General features: G+C 35.4%; 3 protein-coding genes and 1 long non-coding RNA gene across 10 annotated transcripts; 1 reads left to right on the top strand and 3 right to left on the bottom strand.

The window, feature by feature from the left end:
- Nucleotides 1-102: 102 nt before the first annotated feature.
- Nucleotides 103-15,011, bottom strand: LOC105840301 (AP-1 complex subunit gamma-1). 6 transcript variants are annotated; one of them, XM_012687193.3, is made up of 15 exons: nucleotides 14,815-15,011; nucleotides 9,653-9,714; nucleotides 9,140-9,332; nucleotides 8,911-9,057; nucleotides 8,098-8,413; nucleotides 7,380-7,397; nucleotides 6,113-6,523; nucleotides 5,794-6,024; nucleotides 5,491-5,712; nucleotides 5,188-5,315; nucleotides 4,834-5,083; nucleotides 4,315-4,588; nucleotides 4,079-4,239; nucleotides 3,905-3,997; nucleotides 103-3,459 (listed from the first exon to the last, which is right to left on the bottom strand). In XM_012687193.3, the coding sequence occupies exons 1-15, from the start codon at nucleotides 14,871-14,873 to the stop codon at nucleotides 3,358-3,360; spliced, it is 2,667 nt and encodes an 888-aa protein (XP_012542647.1). In that variant the 5' UTR covers nucleotides 14,874-15,011; the 3' UTR covers nucleotides 103-3,357. The 6 variants fall into 6 exon arrangements, with proteins under 6 accessions (XP_012542647.1, XP_012542648.1, XP_028046752.1 ...); XM_012687194.3 differs by having other exon boundaries at nucleotides 9,140-9,323; XM_028190951.2 differs by lacking the exon at nucleotides 14,815-15,011 and adding an exon at nucleotides 10,205-10,315 and having other exon boundaries at nucleotides 9,140-9,323.
- LOC105840969 (ADP-ribosylation factor-related protein 1) lies at nucleotides 10,230-17,534 on the bottom strand. 2 transcript variants are annotated; one of them, XM_036288557.1, is made up of 6 exons: nucleotides 17,342-17,534; nucleotides 17,098-17,268; nucleotides 16,634-16,715; nucleotides 15,799-15,970; nucleotides 15,400-15,522; nucleotides 10,230-10,315 (listed from the first exon to the last, which is right to left on the bottom strand). In XM_036288557.1, exons 1-5 carry the CDS (start codon nucleotides 17,432-17,434, stop codon nucleotides 15,423-15,425), a joined length of 618 nt encoding a protein of 205 aa, XP_036144450.1. In that variant the 5' UTR covers nucleotides 17,435-17,534; the 3' UTR covers nucleotides 10,230-10,315; nucleotides 15,400-15,422. The 2 variants fall into 2 exon arrangements, with proteins under 2 accessions (XP_036144450.1, XP_036144451.1); XM_036288558.1 differs by lacking the exon at nucleotides 10,230-10,315 and adding an exon at nucleotides 13,533-14,475.
- On the top strand, nucleotides 17,128-19,164 carry LOC118646189. The gene is made up of 3 exons (XR_004963741.1): nucleotides 17,128-17,262; nucleotides 17,332-17,401; nucleotides 17,501-19,164. It is a non-coding gene; the product is annotated as an uncharacterized LOC118646189 (long non-coding RNA).
- LOC105840970 (lysosome-associated membrane glycoprotein 1) lies at nucleotides 18,165-22,939 on the bottom strand. The gene is made up of 5 exons (XM_012688060.3): nucleotides 22,749-22,939; nucleotides 21,315-21,736; nucleotides 20,285-20,507; nucleotides 20,012-20,200; nucleotides 18,165-19,909 (listed from the first exon to the last, which is right to left on the bottom strand). Exons 1-5 carry the CDS (start codon nucleotides 22,795-22,797, stop codon nucleotides 19,770-19,772), a joined length of 1,023 nt encoding a protein of 340 aa, XP_012543514.1. The 5' UTR covers nucleotides 22,798-22,939; the 3' UTR covers nucleotides 18,165-19,769.
- Nucleotides 22,940-24,308: the final 1,369 nt, after the last annotated feature.

Here is a 24,308-nt window from a genome sequence, read left to right as displayed (position 1 = left end):
ACAACCGAAAAAAATAATATATATTAGCATTCAGTGACTCCTTCACGACTTCACGAAGATGTTCCGAGAATACATGAAAGGCGGATTTTTTAAAAACGTCGATTGGAATAAAAATACATTTTATTTTCACACCTTGATTCGCTAGAAAGTATATATACAGCATTCTTATCATTAATCAATATCCTCGTGTATGTATTTATATATTTATAAGCATGTTTATAAAACTAATATGTAATATTCAGAACAAGTAGGCAGAGCAATACTCCCCCTCTCCCCCCACTGAAGGGCTGACGCACTGTGTCACAGACTTTAAGGACAAGGCCACTCAGAAAACGCACACCTACCTGTTCTATTTTATATATATTTCCTATACCTCGCGCGCGCGCGCACTCATATCTTGCACAACACATATAAGGGACGGAGCTAAAATGCATACAATTATATACTCAATCAATCATAAACTTATAATCAAGAAGTTATACGTAAAATATCCCGGTTAGAAATCAGAGAAGGAAACGTACGACTGAAAGAACTGCCAGAACAACGGCTCTTGAATTCTATATATGGTATGTACATACATTTACATCTACATCGCATCACGCTATGATCACCTTCGCCACCTTCGAGCGAATTAAATAATTAAGTACAACGGCGTGTTTTATAACTTAATTCATAGAAAAGAGTTTAGATAGAAAATAGATATATCTAGAAATATAATTTTGCCGATATTCTATTGCTCTCGGTGTATTATTTCTTTCTAACTTGTATACCTATTATAGGGTTTACATTTGTTACTCGTCATCGACAGATAGAAAAATTCAACAAAGTATAAAATCGTTAAATGAATGAGTTTTTTCCCGTACATTTCATTCTCTCATTATTTGACATATATGTACAAAGATAATATTTCTGACACTGTAAATAATTCAAATTGAATAGTAAATAGTAAAATTAGAATCCCAAAATTAGATAGCAAAACCATGTACATCGTTATTTTACTATTAATTTTATGTTAGTGTTTACTGCAACTTAGAAAGTAGACTACTGTCAACATATACATATACAGTTATCCTTTCTTATATTGCGACTTTTGTAAAAATAATGATGTAGAACTGAATCGATATTAAACTACGTTCGTAGATATAAAGGGTGCTTTCCGGCAGTTGACAGTGTAACACAGTGTTGTTGTATGTTTTCCTATTACGACACAACACGACACATTTCGACATAGCTACTGAGTACTTTTCAATAACGTACAAGTGATACTGTGTAACACAATGTACGATTCAATGCTTTCCACCTGTTTCCAACTACGACAATTCTATACAGCATTTTAGCTATGTGAAAGCACCCAAAATCAATTATGAAACATCGAATTTTGCATTTTTACTTTCATAAAACAAATTCACAGCTATAAGATACTATTATAATTTCGCTTTACATCGTAATTTGCATTAAAATCAATTGAAGAGTTATACATAAAAATTAAGTCCATTTTTACAAAAATCACATTGTGAACAATTTATTCTGACAAAAATCAAATAGAAAATAGGAATATGAATTTAACACATGTTATTTTACAAGAATAAAACTAGTTTATTGTAAAAATTGTTGCTTTAAATAACATTTCAAATATTTCCTTCCTTATTTTAATGTTATACGAAAAAAATAAAATAGAACAAATTAGCAAAAATATATATAAAATTAATATAAAATTTCTGCGAGACTCAAACAAGTTCAAAAAATTTTTTCTTTTAAAAGTTATATTCATACAACATGAACATTTAAGATAAGCTTTTTGTTTCTTGAAAATTTAATTTTTTGGACTAGTTTATATGAGACGCTCTTCAATTTAATAAAATCATACAATATAGCGAAATATCATTGATGTTTTGCACAAATTAATATCATTCAGACGTAACGGAAAAATCTAATTAAACCGCTAACAAAACTTCAGATATTTCTTCTAATAATAAACTTTTCGCACATGCGAGATTCAACATGCATACATACGCGCAATATGACAATCAGAATTCAGCCCTCCAATGTTACTCTGTATTCTGAATACGAATTTGAAACTGTGTGTACTCGCGCTACGTAACACATTCCATGCATTGTAGGCGTTATGTGTGTGTATGTGCATATGTTTGTGTCTGTGTGTACATCTTCCCCCCTCCCCCCAAAAAGATATTTTTCTCTCTCGAAGACGGAAATATGAATATTATCGCGTTATTGAATCAACAAGTCTATCATGTACACATATAAAGAATTCCATCTCGCGTGTTTCTTTTTCTCCTATTTCTCCGCGTAAAGATTTCCTCGCCTCTGTACGTCACACTGTGATTATCTAATATTTACAAGACGAACATTCACGAGTCGTTCGCGATATCTTACAAATACAGCGGTAGAAAAAGATCATATATTTTTTTTGTTACAATGAGAGTTAAGCGTCTTCTCGTAGATAGACTTTTTTGGGGCAGCGACAGAGCACTTTCGGTGACGGAAACTTTCCTCCGATCTCTCCTCTGGTTTTCTCATGTTCTGTTGTTCTCGAGTAGCGTGTGATGCGTCTGTGTTTCTGTTGTCTTCTCTCTCTCTTTCTCTCTCTCTCTCTCTCTCTCTCTCTCTCTCTCTCTCTCTCTCTCTCATTCTTGTTTCCTTATATCTCTTCGTTTTCTCTATATCTTTTAGCCTACGTTTCAAATTACGCGCTAAATTAGTAGCCGTAAAACAGCGGGAATGCAATCGAATCGGAGAGTACGGTGTCTCCCTAATTCTCTCCGCGTGTTTCGGTTAGAAAAAATATTTACATCTCTCTTCTCTCTTCTTTTCCTTGTAACACATACAATACGCGTGCGGCACAAGAACGAAGCACTTGCACTCTTTCTCTCTTATCATAACCGAGCTACGCGAGAACGATAGACAATAATAAAACGTAAAAACATAATTTTTGAATGACCGCGATGTTAATATCACATTACCCGCGACAGCCTTGATACACGCGCCGAAGAGAATTAATATACCTTCACTTTTCATTGCGAATAAAAGTTTTCTTAGACTATACCGAACAAATCGCGCGCGAAATTAAATTGTTATATCTTTTGACATACCTAGAAAATCTCCCTTATAAAGTTTTAGGTCATGCCTTATCGGTGCCGCGCATACAAGGATTTAATTGCTTAATTAATACAAACGTCTGTTAGATATATTTGCCAAGTTGAATGTTTCACTGTTCATGACGAAGAGACGAAATTGCTCGTATTTCTCCATCTTTTCCTTCCTCAGTCCTCACTTTCAAGATTCGATTAATTATTTTTAGGCAGGCATATGTACAAATGTATTTTGTATTATATCTTGTCACTGTAACGTTGAAACGGGAAAGTTATTGACTTCCGTCTGTTCCAAAACTGATCCAGTCGGGCCCGTATATGATATACGCAATCTCATCCTTAATGACGACTGGGGAACAAGAAATCATCGATTAGAGACAAAAAGTTTAAACAATAGTTTTGTGTACACACAGAAAAATCAATTTTATTGTACTAAGAAAAGCGATTATTCAATCGAATTACGCAATTTTTTTTCTTTTAAGTAAATGTCAAAGATTGTTTTTAACAAGAATCTTTAAAAAATATTATCTCTGTCCCTCTCTCTGATAATAATCTTAGAATGTACTCGTCACAGTTTTAGAAAAATGTATTATTAAAGATAAAATTGATACTACATAAAAGTATTACATTACTGAAATTTTAAATAATTGTATTCTGAATAAATTTAATGCTTATCATAAAATTGTGATAGATATTTACAGAAATATAATTTCATGAAACAAGTAATATTTACTTAATTCAAGTAATTTATAACATAAATTTTCTGTGTGTAGAGAAAACATATTAAAACTAACTCTATTCATATTTGTCACTCTCAACACTTGAGTTACTTGACCAGCTGGCGGAATGACAGTACTCGACGGCGATAGCATTTGTAGTTGGAATGTCTGTAAACGGAAAATGTACGATAAATACGTTACTTTAACATATGACAAATAAATGCAAATGTATGTTATATTGTATCTAACCCTAGGAACTGCTGCTTGAAACAAAAAATCAGTTAAAATGGTGCTTCCAGAATTTTGAGCCAACATATTTATGATTAACAGATCAGGAATATCGGGCGGTCTTTCTAATTTAAATGTTATTTTGAGCCCTGATTTGTCCAATACCACCATGCTTGGTAATTCTGTAACAATAATGATCATAATGATTTATAAACTAATAAATTCATGATATATTTTTTTAATATCCTGTGACATACCGTTTTGCACTGATGGGGTACTAAGTAATCCATCTACTAAGAAGTTACTATTGCTGGTGGGGCTGAACATCGTCGGTGCAGACGACGGTTGCGGTTGAAGTGGTAGCGTAGGAGTAACAGGCGCAGGCGTATTTAAATCTAAACTTCCGAGCAGATCCAACAGGTCATTGTTATGCGTTGTCGCGGTCGAGCTCGGTGAAGAATTTTTGTTTGTCGTTGCCGCTGGCATCGTTACGCCTACATCCGTAGTTCCAAGTAAATCTAAAAGTGCACTCTACAAAAAAAGAAAAAAGAAAAAAGTGAGTACTGAAAATTTTTTGTAGCTATATAATTTTTTATCTTAACATCATTAGGCATTTTTCATATTAATCTTAGCTTATAATACATTTATAATTTACATAAAAATGAATTATAGTTAATTACAATTCAATCTGCTTCGACTGAAACTGACACTTCTCATTTCTTGTAAAAATTATTAATTTATAACTAAAAAAAATATATTAAGTAGTATGCGCTTACTGAATCGGATGTAGTCGTAGTTTGTTCCAAAATCGACGAAGACTTCTCATCCTCCGGTTCTGGTTCGCCGTTTACCATGCCTATGATACCGTTGGCCTGCGGTCGCGCAGTTTCCATCGGCGGCATTCTCTCGAGCAGCGCGGGTCGCAGATGATCGTATTTTCGGAACAACTGCGAGAACTCGATACCTCTCTGCTGTAATTCGATATGCAAATTGCTACCAAACGTATCTATAATCTGACGAATTTTCCTGTAAAACAGAACACATTACGTGAACGTGGAGATTACATGCGATAGAGATCTCTTATATAAATATTATATAGGCAGTTATAGATGTTTGAAAGCGATACTAACTCGTGACCTTTCTGGAACCTTGTGCTTAATTTGGTAAGAGACAATAAAGTGTACTGCTTCGTAACCACAGTGTTTTGCGGATTCCAGAGTAACCTTTGATACACATCGATAATTTCGTCCTCTGTTAACTGATAAAAAAAATTGAGAAATTAAATCACATTCATTACATATACTTAGGAAAAATATGACAAGCAGTGTTCGAGAAAAATGATCAACATAGAAAAAAAAATTGTTCAAACATGTCTTTCTCTTTTTTCAAACTCTCTATGTAAAGATCATAGTTATTACAGTTATTGAACTTACATTGACTGGAGTCTCGGCATCTTCTGACGATGGACCATACAATAAAAGATCACCATATTCACCAATACACCACGTAGCAACCTGTGCCAAAGGTTGCTTGTCAGACGTGTCTTTTTCTAACGCATGCCACAACGCGCTAACGGCATAACCCTGCTGTGGCTGCGTTTCCGAAATTAATTGTATCGTACACGCCACCACATCATCTCGCACATAATTACCAGCCTAAAAATTAAAAAAAAATTGAATGTTGTTAACTCTCGCGCCCGTACATCTCGCATTATGTAATCCCATAAATATACATACCGCGACGAGCACTTTGAAGAGTGTCTCAAGGTGCCAGCGTTTGTTCGGAGCAAATCTTTCCGCAGACATCACAATATTGCTGCTACATTGAGCCTTGAATTCTGGATCGGCACGTTCCAAGAATAAGAGCAACTCCTTCATCATGTTTCTGATATTGTTAGAATTCACGAGCGCAAAACTCAGCTCCATCGCGCGCCTCCTAATCGATACGTCTGGGTCCTTCAAACATTCCTGAAATACACGCCCGGGAGAATATCAATCGCAATGAATAACTTTGTTCTTATCTTAAAAAAGAGAAGTTTGCAAATGAATATTTTACTAGAATTGTCGATCGATGCCTCTGCACCGCGCTTGTGTCCACGTAAACCGTCTTCAATAATGTGTTCAAGGCCACGTATCTGATATTCTTGTCGTTATTCAATAAAAATCTGCCCAGTATGTTGACCGCCAAAACCCGAAGCCCACTCTCCGACTTGATGTCCATGATCGATAGAACTGTCTCATAGAGTATCGTATTACCGACGTTTTTGCTGGTTTCCGTGTTGGTAGCAACTTGAGCAAGAATGTCATTCATGGCTTCGGACGCATCGACGTCGTTGCGTCCCAGAATACGCAAAAGGCGCAGTATCTTCACTTGAAGAAATGGATCCGACACCCCAGATACATCGTGCTCGGGCGAGTATCCAGCTAGGATCAGGTTCTTTAAAATTCTTACGAGATTTGGCACGATCTGTAATGAGATTCCTTTCCATTTATCTTTTCATTTAATTTCAAAGATTTGTTGTAAACTTTCAGCTTAATTCGACTATTAACAACGATTGTACAAGAAACAATATTGACAAACAAGAACGAGTCATTGTGGGGTAACATATATACATTTTTCATATAACATGACAAAATACAAACAAATCTATCACATCTATCTATCTCTATCTATTTATCTATCTATCCATTTATCACATATCTTAAAATAATATCTGAAAGAGCCTAATTTCAACTAATAAGAGCAATTTTCTCCGATACAAATTATATCATTAAATATTAATATTAAAGCCTTTTAATTATTTATTAACAAGCTATTTAATTAAAAGTACAATTTTAAAAAATAAATAATTTGATTCCTATAAACAAGCTGAGATAAAAACAATAATTGAGATAAGACCGCGAAATGTATAATACAATTAAAATCGAAAAAAGGCTGAAAGACCATAGCAGAATCTTAGCCCAAATAATATTTTTTATGTAATTTTATATACATTTTATAATTCTTCAAAGCTGAAATAAATTCATGCAATTATAGTAAAGAACTTCCATGCTAATTATAATTATTACATTGTTATTACTACAGTAACATCTCTAAACATATAAACTACTTCTATCAAAAAAATTCATGTACGTGAAAAAATTTGTATGTATAAATATAATACAAATGATACCTAATATTTTCAATTATTAAAAAGACTAGTAAAGTAGATAATATTGATTTCACATTTTATCTGTTTCCAATGTCTATTTCGGGCAAAGAAAAGAATGAAGTCCGTGAGTAATAAACATGCAAAGATACAAAACCTTATATGGAATATTACCTCACGATGGCCGCATTCCTAAGAAAGATAAAACCAATGCTATTACGTATGTTCACGTGATAAATGCGAAGATGTTATAAACATTCTGCTAAAATTCATAAAAGATATTGCATGATTGCTTTATTATAGATTTTTTAAGAAAGATAGAAGAGAAACTCGCACATGTTTATATCAATAAAGTTATTCAGAATCTATTTAAGGCAAGCATATTACAAATGTAAATAAAGAAACGCGTTTGAAATTTTAACGTTGTATTGTATTAATATAAAATGCAAGGAAACACTTTTCTTCCTCCTAATACTTATAGATTTACAAAAAAAATAGTCTATGACGTATTACGTGACGCCATTATTAAATATTTCAACTATATTCTTCTGATGAACTATTTCGTGTCTGTACAAGTATAGAAATTAAGACCACATTCTTTTCCGTCACTATTGCTAACGGACCATGATTACCTAGCAAACACAAGTTTCCTAATAAATAATTCCACTACCACACACTAGGTACTCCTTTTAGCGGGTTTCTCTCTACTACCTCTAAGTTGACAACGGCCATACTACCAGAGATAGGTCATACAACAGTCGATCGGTTATGTAATGCAATACTATGACTTGGACGGGTAGATTTACGACATCAAGCCGCGTCGCATGGAAACCTGTTCTAAGGCTAATGTACGTCGCTAATGTATTGAACAAGTATATCTCTTAAATAATACCTTTTTAAAGTGATTCAGAGTGTCGACGCTGTTTTCGCACATTTCTGTGATAAGTGTGACGCCGGTAATAAGAACACCGTGATTTTTCTCAGTGATCAGGCTGCGGGTGGCTGGCAGAAACATCTCCATCAGTTCCGGCACACGTCTAATAATCCGAAAGGCGCAGAGCGCCGCTTTCTTCCGAATGTACGCATTTGGCGACTTCATCAGTCTCTCCACCTCAGATGCCAGGTCCCTCGCCATTTCCGGTGACGCAATTGCGCCGAGGGTGCACAAAGCCAGACCAATGACAAACTGCGTAGGACTGTTCAAGTCACTGTACAAAACAAAAACAAAAACAGAAGAGAAACGTTAAACCTCTTTGCTAAAAACTTTTATGCCAAATTCTATCAATGTAGATTGATACTAGCTAAAGTGTTATTTTTCATAATAATTTCTTTACACATTTTCAGGGAAGGAAAATCTTATAGATGCTTGTTAAGCATTAAATTGCTCATTGATTTAATTTGTGAATTAATTATTCTGATTCCATGTAAATATTTGTTTCAAGACGAATATACGGCGCGCAATTTAATTGGAAATTATAAATTCAAAAATTATTAGGCACCGAGAACCTTAATTAAAAAATGATACTTTTCTTATTTCTTGTATTAACTTTGAATTAATCTTAATTTGACTTATTTTTTTTCTTTTCAAATTTTTATAACTAGAAAAAGATTAATAAGTTAAACCAAAATTAAAGTTAATCTATATTGATAGAAATAAACACTAGAGTATTCAAAATATTGGTATTCAAAATAGAGCAATAATTACTTCTTTAAACAATTCGTAATTAGGAGATGTACGTCCTGCCGCTCGTCTAGCAACAGCATGGCCCCCAAGTAACCGATTCGTTTGTCGGTAAATCTAGGCGAAGCAATAAGCTTCAGACACTCCAATTGACCAAAATGCGCTGGATATCTGAAATTAACATTAACATATTTTTCTTGTAAACTTATCCTCTCGATAATATCGAATAAATAATTGACACTTTGATACAAACCCCAGCATATGAATATACAGTAGCTTGGCGATGTTACGACATCTCCACACGCTATCCTCTTCCCTAAATGTTGAGCGAATGTACGCGCACTCCTTGTTCACGACCGTCCTCTCTTCCGCTGCCGTTCGTGCGGCTCGTATTTGTCTAATCAGATCCCTCAGCCGTGTTGGCGCAGGCATCCTAACTGTCGAGACTTTCAAAGTGTGAAAAAGTTATCAGTATAAATTTGCACTATCTTTGGCAACCGCTGATTCCGCATGCAAATAACTTTATAAATAATTTATGTAACACATAAATTTTGAAAAAGATATGGACTGAATCCCATTACTATAAATTAATTCCATCGTATAAATAAAATGCAAGAATAAAACTTCTAATTTGGCAAAACAATCTAGTCGATTTTCAACGTGTGAAAGAATCTGCTATCAAGAGATAGCAAACATACAGAATCAGATGTTCCAATGATTAGCTATTATAGCCATTGTGAGTCAATCAAATTAACAGTACACCTACCTCTCTCCACAGCCTCATTGAAAGCCTGCTTTATGGAGGCCATGTTAAAGGCTGGGTTAAACCTGAAAAAGTACACACCCATGCAGTTTATGATCTAAGCACTCCTATCTGCCGAATCTACTTATCGTGCAATGACACTTGTATTAGATCGGCTAACTCCTAGTGCAATTTCATATCCCTCGCAATATAAAATATGAGAATAAAAGCCACATCTTTGCAGTAAATTACAATTAGCAATTGTATTAATAGACAAATATTTCGTAATCAATAAAAAGAATAAATTAAAGTTTGTTCCTATCAACATAGATTAACTTTAATTTTTTTAAACTAGGAAAGAATAGAAAGTAAGTTAAATTGAAATTAAAGTTAATCTACATTGATGGAAATGAGGATGTGAAACATCTTATTGCAAATCCTTCAATGTTTATAACAATGTCAATGAGGCGAAAATAACACAAACGGTTCTTTTCTCATTGTCTTACACCTGCCCGTGCGAGAACAAAATTATCCTAAGTACATATATACGAGCGAGACTGTATGTTTATGCATTACCCATGTTCTGAGGCATTCATTGTTCTTCGACTTGACTTCTGAACCTACGCCACAAACTTCACAACGAAAATCAAGTCCGGACGAGTACAAAACACGAACTCTGCTATCCTCCTATAGTGGACACACAGGACGACAACAATATTATAGGACATGTTAGTTTACTATACAATGTTAATAGATTATGTCAATCTAAATCAAAACGGTGTACACCGTCGCTTCAAAGTGTTGACCCACTTTCTCAATCAAATAATAGAAATTTTCTTTCTAATGTTCTACATGCCCAATAATAATCTTAATTGTTCAAAACTTTATATTCATACATATAAAGAATGTAGAAGAAATGTCTCTATTTCTACCAATGTAGATTAATCTTGGTTTAATTTACTCTTTATCCTTTTCCAATTTTTAGAACTAGAAAGAGATCAAAGGTAAATTAAATTAAATTGACCGAGATAAATCTACATTAGTGAAAATAAATATTAGAATGGAATTTAGATATATAAATGAAAATATATAATCCGATAATTGGAGTGGGCAAATACTTTAAACGCTAGTGTATATTTCAATAGGTTGGTCTCTGGTGTTGTAACTTGAGAATGTTATTTAGGTTTCATATTTCAGTCTTCTACATGTTTAAAGTCCTATTTGTGCCAATGCAGCTCAACTTTAAACTTGGTTTAACTTACTTTCCATCTTTTTTCTAGTTCTAAGAATTAAAAAAAGACAAAATTAGGTTGCACTGGTCCAAACAGGCTTAACGCTCTCTGTCCCATTTCATAAAGAAACTTTGCAACTCTAGACAATTCACTTTGCACACCACCTTTACAAAATATCCCTTATTTGAAATTCTTGATTACTTGAAAGATATATAAAGATACATTCCTATCAAGATATAATCAAATACTTCATAAAATTAACATATAAATGCACGATTGTAATTATCTTTAATTATGATTAAAAGAATAGAGATGAAACACTGATAAATCTTATAAAATCGAATTCCCTACGAAAACACGTTATAATCGTACAATCATTCTGAAAGAAAAAACTTAATCTGTAGTCCATTTCTGCCAACGCTGATTAACTTTAATCTCGCTCAACGTGTTCTTTATCGTCTTCTAATTTTAAGAATTAATGAAAGTGACGAGGAGCAAGTTGATTCGAGATTAAAGCTTAATCTACATTGATACAGTGGACATCAGAAGAAGAAAGACGTTAACACCACCAGGGGTGTTACCTCAATTGAGAGCTCATGAGGTCCCCAATGACCGACAGCTGTGTACCACGATCAGCGCGCAATTGTGTGTACGTACACTCAATTAAATGTGAGCACAATCTGACGGACGATAGAAACGCAAGGGAGCGGAGCTCCGGAGCGCCTTTTTGAAATAGGACATATTCGTGAGGCGTTTTGCACGAGGACCACGCGGTCACACATCAGGTGCTAATCGCGGCGGGCAGGCAGGCGGGGGAAACGTACCGGCCTCAGAGTGCATCGCGCGCGGAGTACGACGGTGATTTAACGAGCGAATGAGCGTGTGACGTGATGTCACCCGCTCGCGCGCTCGCTAGAATCTCGGCCACGGTGAGGTGTTGCGAGACACGGCTGACTATAAAAAGATAAAAGAAAAAAAAAGCGAGGCCGCGAGGTAGAATCCCCCCGAGCGAGGGGGGAGGGGGGGGGTTAGCTCGCACCTGTCAAACGGCGAGCGAGCGAGCGGAAGTCCGCCGTGAACGTCGTCGCGGACGGGGATCTCCAGCCACTCTGTCTCGCGACGGAAGCCAACGACTTCCTGCGTGACGTGTACGTCGTCGCACGAGGACATGGACGGATTTACACACGGGTCAAGAATAGAGATTCTCACGTCGAGGAGTTGTGCCTCGAAACGCGAGCAAACGCGCGCTTTGTCGCGCTCCGCGCGCGTGTTTACATCACAGCGGGTGACGAGACGACGACCGGGGTAGCCGGAGGTGATGAGGGAGATAGAGAGAGTTCCAGCGACTGCCGCGAAGTCGTCGCCGCGAGCCGTGCGCCCTCACGCTCCTACCGTCGTCGCGGTGAACGTACCCGAGGTGTCCCCCCGAAACGCCAACCTGGTCGTCGTCAGTCTATCCCCGTGTGGTCTCTCAATCTTTGCGGAAAGAGGCCTGCTCCAGGAGACGACGGTACAGCGACGATTTCGGCTACTACCTACGTACCGTGGTAGCGGCACCGTAGAGTCCCGTGAAGGCGGAGACCGCTCGCTAATACGCGGCGGCCGCGAGCCCCATGAATATAGCCCCGCTTGCGCCAAATCTACCCACACGGTCGTCAACCACACGGACCACACGCGCGCTGACACCCTGGCTCGCTGTCCGCCCGCGCGCGATGCCGAGAGCCGTCTAACGACGTGCTCCTTCTCTTTCGCTCTTTTTCTTTCCCACTCGCCCTTTCACTCTCTCACTCTCTCTCACTGTCTCCCTTGCCTTTTCCCCTCTCTCTAGCCTGTCAGCCTCGTCGACGACAGATCGCGCGGAATTTCGCCTGTCCTGATGGGAAGACTCAAAGATGGCCGTCGTCGACGTTGTCAGCGACGTCGCGTTACGGGGAACTTTTCTTGGAACGAAGACACTCACGATCGCGTCAAGTAGCCAGCGACGAATCCTAACCTCACGCACACTCGACCTCGCGCGAGGATGACGAAAAATCCGCGCGACAGTCGCTGCGAGTGGAGGAACGGCGTGAACGTGGCAGCACTGCGCACCGCAAGCGCGAGATTCGAATGCCACGAGAGCGATTAAGATCTTCTCCAGGCTCTCAATAAGGTTGATCCTCCTATACTAAGAGAGATAATTCTGAGAGCGAGATTAAAGATGTATTGATTATAACAACAGCTAAAAGTCATTAAAACTAAAAAAATTGCAAACTTTATAGGTTTAAGATCATCTCCGATTAGTTTGACCGAATAGATAAAAAAATATGCAAATATGATCAATTGAAAAACTTAAATTTATCATAAAATTGATTGTATTATTTTGTTGTCTTTGTTCATTTCCTACAAATTATAATGTATATAAAATATAATACTTTATATGAATAATTAAATAATTTTTTAATTAAAATTATTAAAAGATTAACTTGGGATGATTGGTTTCTAACTTTTGCAATTGGCAATTCATAAATTTAATTTTTTGCACGAATATTTATTAAAATTATATCAATATATGCAAAAACTTTGATTTAATTCGTAATGCTACTTTCAAATTTACAAATAAGTATTACAAAAAACTATTTTACTTAAGAATCAAGAAGAAACTAAAAATGAAATAATCTAATTCAATAAGAGAATTATGAATTTTACATTTAATAATAGAACACTATATGAAATTTTTTATACATTTGATAATGCTATGTGACACATATATATCCTTAAAAAAGAATTAACATCTTCAAATTTTTATTTGATTACAAAAGAGTCGTGAAACGAAAAAATTGGACATTAAGTTATAAGTAAAGATCAAATCTTCATCAAATATTTAAATTTAATTTTTTCGAATTTACAATTAAATTCTTTGGAAAATTTCCTTCTCCACGCCGAATCTGCTTTTTTCTTATTATTCCACTCCTCTGAATTTCTATATAAGTCACGTATTAAATTATATATGATAAAAATGACACCTGTTCTATTATACAATTTGTGAAATTAAAAAATTTAATCAAAAGATTTATCTTTTTTTTACTTTTATTAAAAGTATAGGTTCGTTTTTGTTAGTCATAAAAAAACGTCTACTTTTTATTTCTTTCAAATTTTAATTAATTAAACAATTTGAAGATGATAATTCCTTTTTAAATTGTAGTAATCTTTTACAAAGAAATAATTTCTTAAAGATATTTTAATATAGAAACAGAACTAACACGAAGTGATGACAGTGATGCATCATATAATTTATGAATGCTAAACAAACAATTGCTTATCTCTTTTCTCGTCCAGGAACAAGTTGAGATTGTAAAAAATATTTTTATACATAAGAAAAAAAAAATTTTTTTTTAACAGTCAAACTTTTGAGACGTAAGACATCCTTAATTTTCAGTTGTGGAGATCTCGTGATTTCGACTCATCAAAATTACCGCCGATACTCCCGAAATCAAGAAAGATTTTTACTTCCGTCTGTCACGCGATAAGATAATGCATTTGTTGTTTGAGTCATCGAAAGCCACAAGTTTCGCTCGAGACAAGTGTCATTGCACGACTGACTATTGCTTTCTCACAGGTTCAAGCGCGTAGGACATGCTGCAATGAGATGGCACAGGGTATTAGCTTAATTAGCAACCTGATAAAGAATGACAGATTTATAGCGGTGTTTGTATATACAGTAGTTTTCATATTTCTAAGCGCTAAACATGGCTACCAGTTGCACGCGATCAATCATTGTATGAGGGAAGTAAAACTTCGAAATTTGGCACAGCCACATTTGGCGCTTCAAAATGTACAAGCTGTAAGCTAGCTGGTCCGATCTCTCGTGCTGCTCCGTAGAATACTAATTAACCTTCGAAAAAAAGATACAGCCGTATGACGCACTTGGGAGCGATAAACGCCCCCATCTGCTACTTTACAAACTGAATAAATCACCTCCTATTAAGTTCCGGCGGCAAAACGCTCCACTCGTCGGCGTCGTAGTAAGGCCACATTGTGTGCGATAATGTCAAACAAGGAAGGCTTTGGCTGCGCCAAAAAAAGACGTTGGCACCGCACAAAAATCACGGTCTATATATCAAACGGGGTAACAGGTTGCGCGATCAGTCTTGTACGCTCTTTATCACTAACATAATAGAATACTGAGACAAGGTGTGGGCATTTATCTCTTATCTCTCGGTGACTACTTTGATATCAGGCGTTCGCACTCACACAAATCCAGATCCTAACAAGATCTGATAGTATCAATCTTTTTTTTACAACAGTGCATTGAAATACTTAATGGACTTACATGTCCATCTATTGCAAATTTTAACACGTAGTCTTTTGTTTACATATCTAAAGGGAGATAAGTAATGTGCATTTGATTAAAAAAAAGATTCTTTATTCATAGAAACACTGTACACACATGCGATATGAATACATATATGTACAGTGTGTTAATATATATCGCAGTATTGTATGTATATATATATATATATATATATATATATATATATATATATAATTATTATTATTTACCAAAAAGTAGGAATGTGTCACAGTTAAGATAAGGAATTGTCATCCTGATTGCGAGGCGGCCGTATATCACTGTTTCTCTTGACGCAATCCACTAGCCAGTGTATGCCCTCGTCCACTCCATCTCTTTTTCAAATTATAAATCGTTATTTTATGTAATAAACACAAAATTTGAACATTGCAAAATTTTAGTATAACTTTCATCTCTTATCAGAATTGTAACACTTTTCTAATAAGTTACAAATGTATTTTTCCATAAAAACATATTGACCTTTAAGATCGACTTTTTTATATTATTAAATGTTAATTTTTGATTTGTGTCATTTTTTTATCAAGAAAACAATTTTTTTAAACTTTTGTACATAATATAAATCAGCGAAGCAAAGAGTCAGTTTTGCTTACCCATTAAGGGCTGAAACAGGCATTACCATGCAATCCCTTCTGCCGATTAAGTGTGCACTTTGATTGAATATTGGTTTCACTTCTCTGACACCCATACAGTCAGGTACGTCCTGTTTATTTGCCAACACCAATAATGGTACACCAGTTAGATGTTCAGATGATATCACCTTATCTAAAAATAAAAGGAATGTCCGATATATCTATTTTTATCATTCGCGCAATGTGTGCCTCATTAATGTGCCAAAAATAAAAATTTTTAATTTTAATGAGATAAAAAATAAAAGTGGAATAATTTTATTGAAAAATACATTGAAATATTAATGTTTTTCATAATGTTATTTTATTTGCAATTGCAAATTTGTTCTTTTATTGTGTACATTTTTAATTTAAATAATAATTATATCTTTATTATTCTTTATTCATCTATTTGAGAGTAAATATATTTTTACGGTTTCAATCTTCTTACTTAGCTTGCATCATTATCTTTCTTTATTTACATTTGCATATAACAAGTTTGATTAACCTTAGAGTACTACTGTGGATAAATTTTCATCCAAGTGCTAATTTGAGTTTGGTACAGTTTTTGTTATTAAAATTTTGATAATTAAAATAAGATTTTGTTTCACACTAAAATAGTATTAATTCAGCTATTCTAACATTACAATCTACAAAGTGGAAAAAAGTATAACAAAAACTCTGAAGTGTAAAAAAGTTTTAATTATGTTGATAAATTTTAACTTAGAATAAAAAAAATATAAGTAACGCTTCAGGATTAACTAATTGTACAGCTTATTTGATTTAACAATGTCAAATATCATTGGAGAGTATGTCTTACCAAAAGTTTCTTTGGAATCTGGTATTCTATCACGGTCGGACGAATCGACGATGTAAATCACAGCGTGAGATTCCGCATAATACTGTAAATACGAAACAATATGTGTGTGTAAACAAAACCATCTAAAGGCCATTCTACAATTGCATAAACGTAGTGGTAAATGTAAAATTGCAAAAAACTGACCAATCACAAATAATTATTTCTTTAGTAATCAAAGAATAATCGACTGTGATTAGTTGATTTCTTACAATCTTATGTTTACAACTATGTTTATGCAATTGTAGAATTGCCTTAATTGTCTCTTACATGCCGTTTGTTAATAGAACGAGAAACATTATATAACTCCACAAGTAAAAGACCAAGAAATATGAGGAAAGAAATATAAAGAAGGAAAAATACGTGAGACAGTAGCCACGGGACAACAATACGCGAGTATTAATTTTCTTGAGCCACGTATCAATTACTTTGTCCCACAAGGATTGAAGCTCCTCCTGGCCGCCAAGATCCCAGAAGTTAAAGGACACCCCGGCGATGTCGATCTTGCCGATGTTCAAACCCACGGTGGTTGTAATCTTGCTTGGATTCATACCCTTGTAATTCTTCGTGAACTTCGTTTTTGCCGCCTCCAGGTAAGTCTATAAACAAACAATTGGCGATTGTAGTTTCTCGCGCGTCCATAACCTCGCAAACTGCTCTAGGTCACCTTACCGTTTTCCCCGCATTGTCGAGGCCCAGGATCAATATGAAGTACTCGTCCTTTTGCACCAGGTACTTATACAGACCGTGCAGCAACGTGTACATGTCTCCGTTACCCGTCTGTTACGTGTTCGCTGATACGATTTACATGTCATATTGTTTACATTTTAGGCCCGCTGACTTGTCACGCTCATGCCATATTGGCTAATCTGGAGTCGCTGCTGTATCTGCGTACGAAGCAGCGAGAAGTAATACACGACCATACAGATCTGTTCTATTCTCTAAACTTTCGGTACAGATTATCTTTTCTCTTTTTTTCCTCTTCAACGTGAAAAAAAGAGCGAAGATAAATCGTTGAAAAAATTTAAAAGACCTCGTGTTTACATGTGTCACTTGCATAGTGACATAACACTGTACTGATATTTCGTATTTAATTGCGGAAGCGACTGATCACGTAGATCTCGTTACATCAGTATTGTTAGATCATACTTATAATAAATGTAATAAAAAATTAATATATTATAGATAAATATAATTCCTAACAAATATTGCGGACTTTTATATTCTCTCCTAAAAATTTCTATGAACTTTCTTTCCTTCTCACAAAATGCTAAAATATAACAAAACTCAAATTTAGAAAATCCTGGCAACATTGTATACATACCCTATTATTCAAAGTATCATCTATTTAGTCTATTATTTTCATAATTTAATTGAATCTATATTTTCATAAATTAGGCAATCCAATAACTATAATTTATAACTTATTAAAAGGAAATCAAGGACTGGGAAATTTGAAAAATGTGGCTCAAATGAAAAACGCCAGATATCCTTGAAATTATTTATTTTATTTTATTGTTGATAATGTAGATCTTGCTCCTAGCTGCAATACATATTCGTAATCCAAAAGTAGTATTACTACTTTTTTATGTACAGCGCTATATTCAATTACTTTGTTCTTTTTTAATTTACTTTATGCCCTCCACTTTCTCATCTCACTACTCGTCGTTCAGTCTTGTCGTAATATAGTACTTATGAAGCAGCACGGTGCACACACTCCTGTTAAATTCCGAAATCCCATTTGCTTTCTTTTAAACACAAACACCAAGTTTACCCTCGCACACTACCTTACGTTAGATAAAATATCATTTCGAGACCTTCGAACAGGGTAGAGATCACGTAATATTTTTTTTTATGGTAAAGATGTAAAATAAAATTTTTTATTATTAAAGTTAATGGAGTCAAATTTTTCGCTTTTCACATCTTTAATCGAAGGAAAAAACGTATAATCGTTGCCAAAAAGATTGGCGTAAATGCGTGAAACAGATTCCTGCATTGGAAATCGTTAGTGCTTCACTCTACAAAGTGGTAGTATATATTTTCTTTCACGAGACTTTATAGTTTATATTAAATGGGACAAACGTTGGGGGAACAAAATTTTTCCAAAATTTTGCGCATTATATTTAATTGAGCTATCGTTTTGATGTTACGTGTTACTTTATTCCATTTGATGTAAGATAATAATTCATTTTTACATCTAAAAAATTGCACTATTTGTAGTGTCTAATTCGTAGTGTTTAGTTTAATGCTTAGCCAAAGTCAACTCTTAACGTTAACGAGTGAAGCTCGTGCTCCTTCATACTATTTCTGATACACTCATACACGCATACCTAGGGCTACATAAACAACTGCTATTACTTCACAGTGCAGTTTAATAAAAAGAATTCGAATACGAATGTAACGGAAACATATATCGACGTATGTATTAAGTATGTATGTATAAAGTATTGTATCGCATTAATCAAAGTTGGGAAAATTATTCCTTAAAAAAAAAACAAAAGAAAAATGGATAAGGAAAACTTCGCGTTATTAACGTATTCCGTTAAAAGAGGCTGTGAATTCAACGCACGGATATCTGACGTGTAACTTTAATACACTCTACATATATATATAGCGGAATTTTTTTCCTTGATCTTTCATTCCGTGCTGCAGCGTTTGTGGGGGGAAAAAAAAAGTTTCTCGTTGCCAGTTTAAAGTAGAACGTACATATATCGATGCAGATCTCGCGATTTAACTATGTTAAATTTATATTTATTAGAGAGTATTTGCCCTTATAAAATGGAGCACGCTGCTTCGAAATTATCACCCATGTATCGCTTTAAATCGCCTTGCAATACGTATATCATTTTTTCTTTTTCTAATATATTCCGGACGCGATAACTTTACAAACGTATAAACTATATTTTTGTTTTCCTTCTTAACATGTGTCACAGCCTTCATGGCTATAGAACACAAAGTACAGCTACATAGACTCTCAATAAGATCGAGTCCGTTAAAACGGAGAATCGCATTAAAAAAAATATATATATCAGTTTAACGATTAAAAAAAAATAGGAGAAGGAAAAAGGAGAGGAGAGGAAACCTCACGCGGAAATTTGGCTTACATGCTAAGATAACCGCGGACCTGAGTTCGTCTGCGGCCAACGAGGTATGCGATCAATACGATTACTACCAAGCCTGCCAGTGCACAACCCACAGTTATGGGAACAATGTCGGGCGTGTCAAATGAACAGTCCTTGGCTATAACAAAAGATAAAAGGGTAGTTTTGTAGGCATAATATACCGATGTATAAAAAGTATATCATATTACAAAGCGATAAGATAAAGTAGTCGGATACGCACCTAGACCGAAAATAGTCGAGTTATCACCACGGAAAGCTTGGAACTGCAAATGGGATACTTTCAGAAGCCCTACGGTCACATTTTTACCCTCCTGGGTCAAGTCCAAATGCTGTTCCTTTATACATCTGTACGAGTTACTCAATCCAGTCTTGAAAGACGGTGCCACATGTACCAGAGTCACCGTCTTATCTAAAGGGGAATAAAAATTTTTCTCCTAAAGGAAAAATTCAAGATCGAAGTGCAATTTAATTTGTAGGCGAGATAAACACATACTTGACTTAGCATTCGGGAATTCCGCGGCTGCCAGGGAGATTTCAAAGTGATGAAGAGAATAATATTTCTCCGTCTCATTCTTCACAAAGTGGATCGTAAAATTATTCCAGGTGTTGTTCTGTGATTTCCACGACAACGTCATGTTCTGCTCAGTCTTGCCACACTTTCCTATTGCACTGGTATCGTTATTTGATGCTGGTACATCCAGTGCTTTGTGACTCGTCTACAAATAAAACAAAATTGATAATATGATTTGGGTGCAGCTGAATTTTAACACATATGAATGTAATTATGATAATAGACTGCAAAGATTTCCAAAGAAGTCAGTAAGAAAATAAACAAGACAATAACCGTACTAAGGCTTGCAAAAGACCTATACAAAACAATATTGCAAAGATTTTTTTACAATATTACATCAGTAATGTTTTGCGTACAGTAAGATTTCAAAAATATTCTAAAAAAATATTCTCTATGCTTCATTTGTGAACAAACGCGTTACTGTTACCAGATGAATACAACTGAGTTTTACTTTTCGTAAAAAATTAATAATTAATGAAATAATTCCTTAAAGAGGCAAAGTCTAAAATTGAGTTTAAAGATGAAAACATAAGATATGTTTTGGATTTTGACCATCAAAATTATTTCAGGGACTTATAAATTATTCAAGGACATGTTTCTAGGAGTTACATATGCCAAAATATGTTAACGTAGTGGCAACTGAAATATTGTCAGAATATTTTACCATTGTCATAGTGTTGCAACATTTTGCAACGTTTTTGTAATGTTGCAATTAACTTTGAAAGTTTTTTACAAAAAAAAACTTCAAAATTAATATTTTTTGAAAAAACAGTTGTGCACTACTTAATTTACTGATGCTCTAGAGTCTAAAGCCTATTTATTGCCACTATTAACAAGTTAAAATTTCACATAATTTAAATTGAAAAAACTTTATAATATTTATGCCAAATTGTAATAAAATTTTTATACGATATTCGGATATAATAATGTAAACTGTTTCCCCTGTACTTACCGTATTATCAGCTTTGATATAGGAAACATTGAGTTGCACAGCCATTTGAACAATAACGCATAATGTATTATTTTCCTTCAATGACCATTTTCCGGTATCTGGTGGAGGAAGCGGTGTTGGCACTGGTGTAGTAGACATAGGTGCAGATGTTGTGGACGTAGGTGCAAGCGTTGTAGTACTTGTAATTGGAATTGTAGTCTTAGTCGGTGGGGGTTGATCGTTCGAAGATATAGTTGATAAAGGATGATTTGAAGATGGTTCCGTGGCATCATCCTTGTTCGAGATATTGTCAGATATCAAGCTTAACTTCGTTTCTTTAGTGTTTAATTCAGGCAAAGCTGTTGAAGAAATTGTAGCTGCATTGTAGTCGACGGGGTTGGCAGGCACAGTTTGATTACTGATGTTACTCTTCTGGCCACCAGCTGTTAAAATTACACATACATGATTAAATCCATTTATTCAGAGTGATTCACTTCCGAGGCTCTTAGAGTGTTTTGCATGGGTCTTCTAGGCAAAAAGTCTTAAGAAAAGATGAAATTTCTATGTAAAAATAATCCATTATATCTTACACTTTTAAAGCAGAGACCCAATCCTTTAGGTTAGAAAATATGCAGGTGTCTGATATAATTTTGAATATATACCATTAAAACATCTGTGAAGCATCTTTGTATACATTTGTATTATTCATGTCACCTATCCGGTTTCCGCCACAAACCGCGCGAAAGAAAAGACTCGCTGAACAAAGGAGGGCAAAGTTCAACAAAAGAAAAATAAAGATAAATCTGGCGGCAATTATTCATCGTACGATACTTTCGAAATTACTTTCGAATTCGCGCGGCGAGATGGATTTAGTAGCGGCGTCGTCGTGATAGATTCCGAGGTCCACGACGCGGACTTTTTCCCTCCCCCCTTAAACATGCGATAATCCTTATCGCATAACATAGTACACGGTCTCTGGTATCCTCTTACTCGCGGAATGACGCGACGCGCGGACGTTATATCTCGCGCGTACGCCGACCGACCGTTTCGTTTTGAAAATAACGATCGTCCGCGTCATCGAGTCGCTCGTTGATCAAAACTCGTGACTCTACGGGCATTAAGAGTCACGACCGTCGTGACAAAAGATTCTCAACAGTTTACGAAAGATGCCAACGATCCCCGCCTCATCATGGCGCTTCCGGCCGATTCGGAATATCGGAATGCGCAATTGATTTCCGAATCGCGGCAGCGAGCGCGACTCTGGGGGTCGCGAGAGCTTTCTTTTCGTCTACCCTTCCCCTTTCCTCTCGTCATCGCGACAGTGACGAAATCAACATCGAGTCACCAACGACGACGGCGACGATGACGATGACGATGATAGGACGTCTCGCCGACGTCGTGGTAATACGTTCCTGGCGAGGCCAGCTGCCTGAAAGCCAGCGTCGCGGATCCTACCTGACACAATAGTCGCGGCCCAGCACAGCAGTAGCACGGGTCTCAGCATGACGTCGAACGTTCGAGGAAGTCGTATCGTAACACTACGAATACGTTCGTGCAAGTCGATCGGTGCAGTCCAGGAAAATGAGAGAACCACATCAACCACAGAGCCACAGAGAATCGAGGAAGGCCGAGCGCACTCCCGCCATCTGTTTCAATCGCGATATCTCCGACAGGAGCGGGAGGGAGAGGAGCAATAGACGCGGTATATTCAATCCGCGAGAGAGATGACGAGACCTCGACAAATGGAGATTATCGGAGATTCCCGAGCCCCATAATCACGCGGAATAATTTATTCGTTATAATTGAAATGATTGAAATGATTAATTATTTACCGTTTACAGCGCAAACTTGGAAGTACCAAAAAAGCACACACACACAGTTTCACTAAATTAATAATTTATTAGTATATAATAAGCTAATAATTAGACCGATATATGAATAATACAAGTAGCATTTTTCGAAAAATTACATCTTGATTCTTATTAATGTCGTTTAATTATCTTATTAATGTCGTAAAATATAATAGTAAACCAAAACTTGAAATAATATCTCAAATTAGTTCGAATTATCAAATTTAATAATGATGTAAGTATATTATTTAAAAAGTGTAAAAAATTTATTATAAAATTATATTACCTCTCCTCCCTCCCCTCACCAGGGTAAGTTCTTTACAATTTTTTAAGATTTTTTTTAAAGATACTTGCCGAATTAGTTTAAATTAAAGATATTACTAATATACGTAAATAAAAGATTTAAGAAAAATATTAGAATAAAATTTCAAAATAATAAATTACAAATTAATTAATATTTTTATAGATCCGATATATTTATAGATCCAATTTTCATAGAGATCTGATTAAAATATCAGTTTTTACATGAAAATATTTTTATTATAATTATATTAAATAAAAAAGGAAAATATATTTTATTTTAATGAATATATCTATAACAAAAGATTATTATTATAAGCAAACTAAAATATATAGGTATTAAAAGAAATAACTTTTGTATTAAATATTTATTATTTAAAAAATATAAATCAATATTTTTAGTTTTAGATTATCTTTTCGTATATGTAGTCTGTAAATATGAAACCGGAATTTGCCCATAGATGGTACTAGCTGTCAATGTAGGGACTAGCCACAAAAGAGAACTAGGAAACGATTGCGAGCATGAGCGTGTGGCTGCCCCGCACGGGGGTAGAGCTGTGGGGTCATTGGCGTAGCCGACCCTCGAGTAAGGTTAGGTTCGGAAGAGCACGCTTTTGGCGCTGTCAGAGTGCTCTATCTTTCTTTGACATTCACTGAGTAACAAAAATAGAATGATACTTTTAGCGCTAATAACGTGACATAACGTTTCTCCGAACCTAGCCTAAAACGGACTTAACGGACGCTTGTACTCAGTTGGTCGTTGAGCGAATAAAAAGTATTGCACATTTCACGTTCCTACATTCGTGTTTTCTGGATACCCTCATCAACCAGCCGTTCTCCGTGGGGACCGTCGGGATTTCGCCCA

Source organism: Monomorium pharaonis, chromosome 6, assembly GCF_013373865.1.
Source record: "Monomorium pharaonis isolate MP-MQ-018 chromosome 6, ASM1337386v2, whole genome shotgun sequence".
NCBI lineage: Eukaryota > Metazoa > Arthropoda > Insecta > Hymenoptera > Formicidae > Monomorium > Monomorium pharaonis.
The sequence above is the reverse complement of the archived record's forward strand: the minus strand, read 5'-3'. Positions and strand labels throughout refer to the sequence as shown.